Genomic DNA, 10,250 nt, shown 5'->3' with positions numbered 1-10,250 from the left:
TGCCGCTTATTTATATTACACAAAATAGGATTGTTTTTCTTCGGTCATTTGACAATATTTTATCGTCGCTTAAACTTGTTTGCATGGCACCGATTTTGGTAAAAAAAAGACTTTTTTATACACTAGGCAAATCTACGCGTTTTTTTACACAATGTAATACGATATCTATATGAGACTCGCTGGTAACGATTTGACTCGCCTTGCCAATGCAAACGTCATTTGACCCGTTGGCGTCAGCGCATCACCTAAATCCTATCGGCCTAAGCTTTAGACAGTCACACTTTACTCTTTAATCCGTTCACCTCGAGCTTTACGATGGAAGCAAGTGTTCTTCGTTATGTCGAAGAGATTCATAAATCTATAAAGAAGAACGTAAAAACTCTCGGAGACAACAAAAGAAGTTTGCGTGTTTTCACAGAACTCGTTCGCGCCTTTTACATTTCGCTTTTCGCGAAGGACTCGGGTTAGTTTCAAATAATACCGTATGATATATGGGTGACTATAGTTTTAGGAAACCAGTATTAATTTTGTTTTAGTTTTACATACGGCCCTCACTTTGTTTAATTTATCAATGTTAATATCAATGTTAATCATTCATATATATATATAAACATATATTTATTATCTATTTCAAATTCATTATCATGCAAATCCGAATGACTTTACTTCGTTTACAAAAATATCGATATTTGTTTGCCAATAATTTCTATCACCGTTCGGAAAATCAGAGCAGTATTACTATACTGATATCAAACATATACTCCAAAATTAAACAGTTCACTCAAGATACGAGTTTTTTAAAAAAATTTTCATGTCACATTTCCGGCCGGCGTCTAGCCTCAAGTTGATAAAATCGTGATCATGCAAGAGACTTTAATTACTTCGTTTACAACAATATTGATATTTTGTTTGCCAATAATTTCCATCACCGTTCGGAGAATTGGAATCAGACAATGAGAATGACTTTGAAATAGAGACCGCGAAATATCACTGACCTGAATATTGTGTATTGATCATAGCACCGCGCTTCAACTTTTTCCCCATTATTCATATCGCTGCTTTGAATTTCTACGTGATATACAGGAGTTTTCGGTCGGACGAACATTGACAAGAAACTGGAAAACTTACCCGATGTGACGACGGGGAGACGCGACGACGATAGTCTTGGGGAGGGGACGAGCAGGGAAACGGGGAACGTCTCACGTGGGAAAGGACTAGGAAAAGGCAAACCTGGTCACGTTAGGAAGCCGAACGTAACCGATCGCCAGGAACGGAGACGACAAACCGCATCGTTCCAGAGCTCACGGAAACGTCCAGCCGAGCACGAAAGCGGAAAAATGCCACCGCGAAAGATCGCGCCGAGGCCAACTGCGAACACTCCTCCGCCACCTTTGCCGTTGCCTCCACCGAACAGCCCATCGTCGGCTTCTCAGAGCAGTTCGCCGCCTGCTTCCACAAACACATCATCTCCACCACCACCAACAACAACACCACCACCACCTCTGAGCCTTCGAATCGATGTGAACGAGCCACGACAAAAACTCACAGCGCAGACTCACGAACCCGCCAGCAAAACACAGGTACAATTGATACAGAAATACGCCAAAGCTCTCAGAGACAAACCACCGAATTCTGCTGAGATCTATTTCTTCTGGTTGGTGATGGATCGATGGCGAAACCGATTGGCTCCGCCATTGGTCAACGGCCTTAAACATCATTGGCACGACCTCTCGAATGACGACGAACTTTCGGTCGCAGAGAAGATATTCCACCTTGCTATAACGCCAAACGCAATCACGACCTGCGTCCACCACCTGATTGGTAATATAGTGCGGTCCTACGGTGGGACGAAAGACGGAAATACGACCAGGTTCTGCGAAGACTTGGCGAGCGAAATCGACGACTTGCATTACCAGCGCTACAAGGAAGAACTGCTGCGATGTGCCTGTGAAAATTGCGACGACGTTGTGAAGTTCGACGAAAGTTACTCGAGGTATTAGTTATAGAATTCTTCACTCCTTTGCTTATTGTTATCGCGTAGCGTTCGTTTTGGCTGTAATCACTGTAAGATACCCAGGTTCGGGCATATACGTGTACGGGTAGCCTCATTTCGTTCGCGCTGAATTTCCATCAGTGTTACCTCGACAATATCAACTCGACAATTCTTTTCCATGCAGTAGTAGACTTTAGCCTCTTGAGGCAGGATATTAATGTTATGATCCAAAACCAAAACATATAACTGCATGCATGATATTTCCGTTTAGCTATTACGAAGGCCTGGAGTCGGACGACCACGAACGGCAGCCAGTGTTATTGAAGGACAGACCGATGCACTGCGAAAGCACCGAACTGTATGCGCAAACCCTGCGTACACAATTCGCCGGGCTAAGCAGCTCCAATTTACAACGATGGTTTTATTTCGCCAACACCACCCCGCTGTTCAGTGTCCCTACCCTCGCTATGGCGCCACCGACGACTGTATTGACGTCGACCCTGAAATACCTTGAACCATATCTCCGCGAGAGGGGGTTACAAGATCCGCTGCCGACATCATGGTCAATCCCGGCGGCAGACTGCACCAAAGGTCGCTTGATCCGCGTCGAGAAATCCTCCGTTCACCTATATGATGGCGACTCCTGCGAGATCTCGCTTACGGTGGACAGCGAGCCCGAGCTGCTTCGATTGGCGACGCACAATCACGGCGAGTCGATCAGAGTTCGAATGCTTAATTCGGACAGCCCGGAGACCGAGTATTCTTTCAGCATATACAAACAGGCTGAAAACTCCACCGAAATGTCTCTGTTCCTCACACGCCACGTCGGCATCGAATGCATGCGGGCTGCAAGGAGCTTGCTGTTCGCCGCTCAAGAAGTTTACCTGCAAGTTTACATTGAAGAGGGAATCGCGGTGCCAACTGACCACCATGGCCGCAGGCTCCTAAATATCTTCGCCAAAGGCCAGGACGGAAAGATTCGCAACTTCGCAGAGAGTCTGGCGAGTAGCGGACACACCATGTCCTTCTACACGACCGGTGTAGAAGCAGCGATCGACGCTTCAATGCGAGAAGCCATCGCCGACAAGAGGGGCATTTTCAATCTGCCGGACGAGGCCTTCACCTATCCATTCAGACCGTGGGACATTCGCAGAATTGGCAGGAAAAACGATCACGACCGCGTCTACCAAGACAAACGGGAAATTCTTAATGCCCCAATCGACCCCGGGACAGCTTGGAGACCAGACGAAAAGGTTTCCGCTGCTCATGGTGGCGACGAAATGACCGGCGGGATTCCAGAGAGTGAAACCACCGACCAATTTTTCCTCCAGCTGGTTCCATGCACGCTCTTTTGGGAGAGTAAATGCTACGTGGGAAAAAGCAACATCCCTGGTGCTGGCCGTGGTCTCTTCCTGAAACCGCACAAAGCGATACCCAAAGATGCGCACCTGTGCGTGTACGCCGAAAAGAGCACGAGCCTGGAGGATGTAGAAAAGAGTAAAAGTTCTCGTGTGTACCTGATCACCACCTCGAGAAAATGTCTGCACTTCGACGCGGAGAGAGAACGACCGAATAATCTTGGGAGATTTGCTAACCAGCCGGGCGTGTCGCAAGCGTTCGCCCAGATAAAGGCGATCTCAGCGAAAGACCAGCCAGAAATGTCAGCTGACAACTGGATCGCGATCGAAAACGAACTTAACGAACAGTGCAACGCGGTATTTCACGTCAAAGGTGATCAGCTGGTGCTCAGGACGAAACATCGATTCCCATCGTCGTACGAGCCAACAGAGGTATTCGTGAATTACGGCAGCTTGCGACAATACTGGATTCCCTTGCTCTTGGACGACGAGCACAATAAGGAACTACCAGCGAATATGATAGAGATCGCCAAATGGCTGGTGTACAGCGAGGATTGTAACTGGTCCACACAACATCGTAAGGAGTGGAGTGGCGCTGCTTGACTGATTCGAGAAAACATTGCACGGTTAGTTCTGTTGAGAAGAGCTTTGATCATATGCATGTTGTACATAGTATAGGTACACTGTAATGTATTTTCAACAAATTGAGACCCGGTTTCCTAAAATATTTGTGTGTGTATATAGAACCCATCATTGTAACTAAGTTTAATTTCAACTCAGTTTGAATTTTTCGTTTTTGTTGATTGAAAGCCATTCGCTGGACTTCATTTAGTAATTAGTAATCATCTTCAAATTAATTTACATGTACAGATTTTAAATAGTGACACTCTTCACGAACACTCTACGGATATAACGTTATTAATTATAACGTAATTATTTAAGCATTGAATGATTAAACATATTATAATAACAAAATATACAGTTCAAACTTCAGCGTGATTGTTGCATTTCAGAGTCGCTTAATTGTACATAGTTTCAGAGCATGGGGGAAAGCGTATAATCCATAGTACACTCCTACTTTATTTGAACATCAGCGTAGGAGCAATACATTTCCCGTGCAAAGAGTTCCTATTTAAGAAAAGTTTCCAGAAGTTCATTTTTTCTTTGCCCTTATTTCATAATATAAATCGAACACGTTTACTGACATGCGCATAAATGGCCGAGCCAGAATAAGGCAGAGAGCGAGGCTTGGGGCTAGACAGGGCAGGGCGGGCGGGCGGGGACTTATACCTGAAAATTGTGACTGGTGATCACAACAGCCTAGGCCAACCACTGCGGGTCCGACCATGAATCTAACATAAGAATATAAAGAATTGAATTGAATTGACACCATGTGTAAAATTGTCGTCAGAAACATCACTGAATAACTTTTTGCATGACTGGCGCTTTGTACTCATTCTATTTTTAAGTGGTGCCGAACCCCCTTTTTAGAGACATTGACAAAAAATACAATCGTTTTAGTTCAAAATAATGTATTACAATGGCACTTTCGTATTTATGTTTATGATTGAAGTGATAATATATCCATGCACGTGTCGACGTTGACGTCAATAAAAGAGAGTTAGGTTCGTGACTAATTAATTAATCAAAACGATTGTTCAAGACGCGAACAACACTTTTTTAATATCACCAGCGACAGTTTCCTAAAAATGGGAAATACATACGGAGAAGTCGGTGCATAGCGGATGTTTGCAATGCATGCCTGCGCTCTGTTCGATAAATCTGAGAATGAAGTTAACGCTTACCAGTTCATTCAAAATTTCGGTCATGAAAGTTCTCTCGCAGCAGCGGAAGCCCATCACAGCTCATCAGCGAGGTCAATCGAAGACCCGAATAAATCTGGTTCTCTTCAACAACCATCAGATCAGCCACGTTCAGCCAGGTTTGCAACAAGACGAACAAGGCGAAAAATGTCTGCCACCGAAGAAGAACAATTTATAACCGCAGTTTCCAATTGCGACGAGACGAGAACTTACCCATAAAGCTATTAATCAGAGCATTGGACAACGGCGATTTTTGGAAGTTGTGTCCTTCTGCAAAAGAATTCACAAAACAACAAATTAGAGACAAATACAAATCGTTAATTAGAAAAGAGAAACGCCTAGCTAATAAAATGTAGAAAACTATTCAGTGCACATCATAGACATATAATAATGACCGACAGCACCCTTAATACCGTTTTATTTAAAATGTATGCTACTTTATATTTTATAACATGTTTTAAGCCGGAATAAACCTTATGGTTACGGAAGTTCTTGATAGTATATTCGAAAACAAAATCGATTTAAAAATAAATGACTTCGCTGAAGCGCATTTCAAGTTTTATGTATTGCTGTCAGCCCCAGACCGGCACGAAAACCTAACTATGTTCCCGGGCCTTTGGTGGAACGGACAAAATTTCACCCACGCGTTATACTTTGCTTTTTTTTCAAAAATTTTTTTTGGTGGAAATGTAGCCCAGGGGGTCAGCTATGCTCCCACCAAAACTTGGGTGAAGTTACCTTAAAGTGGCTCCTCCACTTAAGAAAATATCGAAAAATTCCACGAAAGGCCACGCTCACAAACTTTTTTGCGTTACGAGGCCTGGCTTCGGTAGTTGAAGGGCCGGGTACCTCTTGGCCTCCTCTTTCACCCTGCACAAACCCTAATTTTCTAATAATTTTAGAAAGCTGGGGTTGACCAAAAAATGAGGTAGAAGTACATTTACAACTTCTCCACCTTACGCTCATCTCAGACAGCCAAAAAAAATTTTTTTTGTAACTTACTATTTCGTGTTTTTCAACCACTTCTAAGCGGCCAATTGATCTGAAATTTTGCACAGGGATGCATCAGACTATCCTGCTTCTGATTCTGGCATCGTTGAAAAAATTTAGTGCGTTCTTCCTGCTTTTTTGCGCATGCGCAAAACCATACATTTTGTTTTTTACATATTTCGGTAACTTCCCCCCCCTGGATTAGTTTCATACTAAAGTATGTTATAGAGCGTCAAACGCTCTATCGAATGCAGCTTTAAAAATAAATTTTACTTAAGGTGGTAAGGAGCTACGTTCATTTATATTTTAAAATTATTTTAAACGTAGAGGCCTGGGACGAGCGTTAGAATGACGTCACTATACATTTTTTTAAACCTCTTTTTTATGTCTACTGTTGACATAAAGGATTTTATGTTCTGTCGTTTTTGTCTCGTTCAAGGTCAAAAAAAAAAAAAAAAGACTTCCACTCCCCCCTGGATACCCTTCATATACATTCAAAAATTTTTTTTTGTTATTCACGTATAGTTGTACAAGTGCTATATGCACACTGAATTCTAGACTTTTTTCATTAATTTTCTTCCATTTAAGTAAAACCGAGCATTGGGAGACTAGGGCGAATTGCTCTAGATAGGCTATTATTAAAGTAAATAAGTTGGTGTTTTAGGTGGTACTAAACATTACCTCGGGCAAGCCGTGTACTAAGTTTCGTGAAGAATGCATAAAAAGATACGTCATTAAAGAACAAAATACGTCTTGAACTGTACGGTTTGATAACGAGGCTGTGGGCTACCGCATTTTTGAATCGAGTCTTCAATGTTGTATGCTCCTACATGCCTATACGTTTTTTTTGCGCCCAGTTAAAAATTCAATGATTTACACTGCCTAATGTTTTTCCAATTTCAAGCTCAATGTGCAGAGCCACTTTAACATAACTTTTTTATCAATCAACTTTGTAATAAACTAGATGTTCCGTTAACCATCTCAGCGAAAATTTGGAGGATTTAAAGAAATTCTAATGCCTTAAAAAGACTCGTAAACATGGCCCAAAAATCAAAATTAATTACGTTTGCAAAGATTTCTGGGCCGGATTACAATATTTTTCACTCTAACCACGACAGTTCGTTTTATCATTCATAGAGCTTTCATATGATACCTCACTGAACGTTTTTGATGACTTTTTTTTTTTTGCTAAAAACACACCGGAGCCACCTTAAGTGACGTCATCGCTTTTTGGGGACAATCAAAATGAAGTCATCTACCATATGTGTAAGTTTGGTGTTTACCGATTTTCGCCTGTCACCTGGGCAAAAAAGAGTTTTGGGGGACTAAGGCGAGTTGCTCTAGAGGGGCTACTATTTGAGTAAAAACGCTCATATTTCTTGTGCTGGTTAACATTTTTTTGGGCAACCCTTGTGCTAAGTTTGGTAATTGTAGATTAAATATACATGTCATAAACGTGCCTTATTTGTTAGGGTTTGGTTTGGGCTCAAAACGAGGCTCTAGACGACCGATTTTTGAATCGAGTCTTCCTCTTTATACACTCTTTCATGCCTATATTTTCGTTTTGTACCAATGTTAAATTTTATTGATTTTTAAGGAATTTCATTCATTAACCAACCTTGCAGAGCCACTTTAATATAAATTTTTTTATGGTCTTAAACTAGACGTTCTTTTAACCACGTGTGCGAAGTTTCAAAGGATTTGGCGAAAATCTGAGGTCACACAAGGCTAGTAAACTTCTAAACTTTGGTACGCGTTTTCACCATGAAGTACCTATTTTTTCTTGAACATATATTAAGCAAAAATCATCTACGCATTAAGATTCATAATATACCACCAAAAAAAATTAACATATGTTAATGTGGAAAAAATTACTTTTTTCGTGGAAAGTTCAAGGTGCGGACAAAGTTTTCTCCACCTTAACTTAAATATTTCAAAACCAAGTTTGGCACACATATATTATACGGTACGGAGTACCAAACCCTTTGGAATTATTTTAAAAAAATATCTTAGTTCCAGAGAAAAACGGATCCAAAATTAGGATAATTTTACTTTTCGGTACGCATTTTCACCATGAAGCACCTATTTTTTCTTGAACATATATTAAGCATAAATGATCTACGCATTGAGATTCATAATATCCAAAAAAAAAAAATTCACATATGTTAATCTGGAAAAAAGATAACTTTTTTGGTGGCCGCATTCCAATGTGCGGACAAAAGTTTCTCCCCCTTAAATTAAATATTCTCAAACCAAATTTGGCACACATATACTACACCTTACGGAGTACCAGGAACGCTGGAAATATTTCAAAAAAATATCTTATTCCCAGAGAAAAACGGATCCAAAATCGGCATATTTTCACTTTTTCGGAACCCATTTTCACCATGAAGTACTAATTTTTTCTTGAACATATATTAAGCAAAAATGATCTACGCATTAAGATTGACAATCTACCACCAAAAAAAATTTACATATGTTAATCTGGAAAAAAGATAACTTTTTTGGTGGCCGCATTCCAATGTGCGGACAAAGGTTTCTCCCATTTAAATTAAATATTCTCAAACCAAATTTGGCACACATATACTACACCTTACGGAGTACCAGGAACGCTGGAAATATTTCAAAAAAATATCTTATTCCTAGAGAAAAACGGATCCAAAATCGGCATATTTTCACTTTTTCGGAACCCATTTTCACCATGAAATACTAATTTTTTCTTGAACATATATTAAGCAAAAATGATCTACGCATTGAGATTGATAATATACCACCAAAAAAAATTCACATATGTTCATCTGGAAAAAAGATAACTTTTTTGGTGGCCGCATTCCAATGTGCGGACAAAGGTTTCTCCCATTTAAATTAAATATTCTCAAACCAAATTTGGCACACATATACTACACCTTACGGAGTACCAGGAACGCTGGAAATATTTCAAAAAATATCTTATTCCTAGAGAAAAACGGATCCAAAATCGGCATATTTTCACTTTTTCGGAACCCATTTTCACCATGAAATACTAATTTTTTCTTGAACATATATTAAACAAAAATGATCTACGCATTGAGATTGACAATATACTACCAAAAAAAATTCACATATGTTAATCTGGAAAAAAGATAACTTTTTTGGTGGCCGCATTCCAATGTGCGGACAAAGGTTTCTCCCATTTAAATTAAATATTCTCAAACCAAATTTGGCACACATATACTACACCTTACGGAGTACCAGGAACGCTGGAAATATTTCAAAAAAATGTCTTATTCCTAGAGAAAAACGGATCCAAAATCGGCATATTTTCACTTTTTCGGAACCCATTTTCACCATGAAGTACTAATTTTTTCTTGAACATATATTAAGCAAAAATGATCTACGCATTAAGATTGACAATATACCACCAAAAAAAATTCACATATGTTAATCTGGAAAAAAGATAACTTTTTTGGTGGCCGCATTCCAATGTGCGGACAAAGGTTTCTCCCATTTAAATTAAATATTCTCAAACCAAATTTGGCACACATATACTACACCTTACGGAGTACCAGGAACGCTGGAAGTATTTCAAAAAAATCTCTTATTCCCAGAGAAAAACGGATCCAAAATCGGCATATTTTCACTTTTTCGGAACCCATTTTCACCATGAAGTACTAATTTTTTCTTGAACATATATTAAGCAAAAATTATCTACGCATTGAGATTGATAATATACCACCAAAAAAAATTTACATATGTTAATCTGGAAAAAAGATAACTTTTTTGGTGGCCGCATTCCAATGTGCGGACAAAGGTTTCTCCCCCTTAAATTAAACATTCTCAAACCAAATTTCACACACATATACTACACCTTACGGAGTACCAGGAACGCTGGAAATATTTAAAAAAATATCTTATTCCCAGAGAAAAACGGATCCAAAATCGGCATATTTTCACTTTTCGGAACCCATTTTCACCATGAAGTACTGATTTTTTCTTGAACATATATTAAGCAAAAATTATCAGCGTGATGTACTCTACAACTTTGGTAGGTGTGGTCTCTAACAAAAATGGGAATACAACCATGAGTCTAATGGGACAAGAAGATAT

At 39.9% G+C, this 10,250-nt stretch overlaps 1 protein-coding gene and 1 long non-coding RNA gene across 2 annotated transcripts; one reads left to right on the top strand and one right to left on the bottom strand.

Moving 5' to 3' along the window:
- Window positions 1-1,337: 1,337 nt before the first annotated feature.
- On the top strand, window positions 1,338-4,137 carry LOC114544140. Its single transcript, XM_028562859.1, has 2 exons — window positions 1,338-1,993; window positions 2,265-4,137. Exons 1-2 carry the CDS (start codon window positions 1,338-1,340, stop codon window positions 3,952-3,954), a joined length of 2,346 nt encoding a protein of 781 aa, XP_028418660.1. The 3' UTR covers window positions 3,955-4,137.
- A 788-nt stretch (window positions 4,138-4,925) lies between these two features.
- LOC114544141 lies at window positions 4,926-5,764 on the bottom strand. Its single transcript, XR_003690307.1, has 3 exons — window positions 5,388-5,764; window positions 5,157-5,325; window positions 4,926-5,054 (listed from the first exon to the last, which is right to left on the bottom strand). It is a non-coding gene; the product is annotated as an uncharacterized LOC114544141 (long non-coding RNA).
- Between the last annotated feature and the right edge of the window lie 4,486 nt (window positions 5,765-10,250).

The sequence above is a fragment of the Dendronephthya gigantea genome, unplaced genomic scaffold (assembly GCF_004324835.1).
Source record: "Dendronephthya gigantea isolate DGI-Jeju-01 unplaced genomic scaffold, DenGig_1.0 000662F, whole genome shotgun sequence".
NCBI classification, from domain to species: domain Eukaryota; kingdom Metazoa; phylum Cnidaria; class Anthozoa; order Malacalcyonacea; family Nephtheidae; genus Dendronephthya; species Dendronephthya gigantea.
Note: the sequence above shows the minus strand (reverse complement) of the source record. Positions and strands in the feature narration are given on the sequence as shown.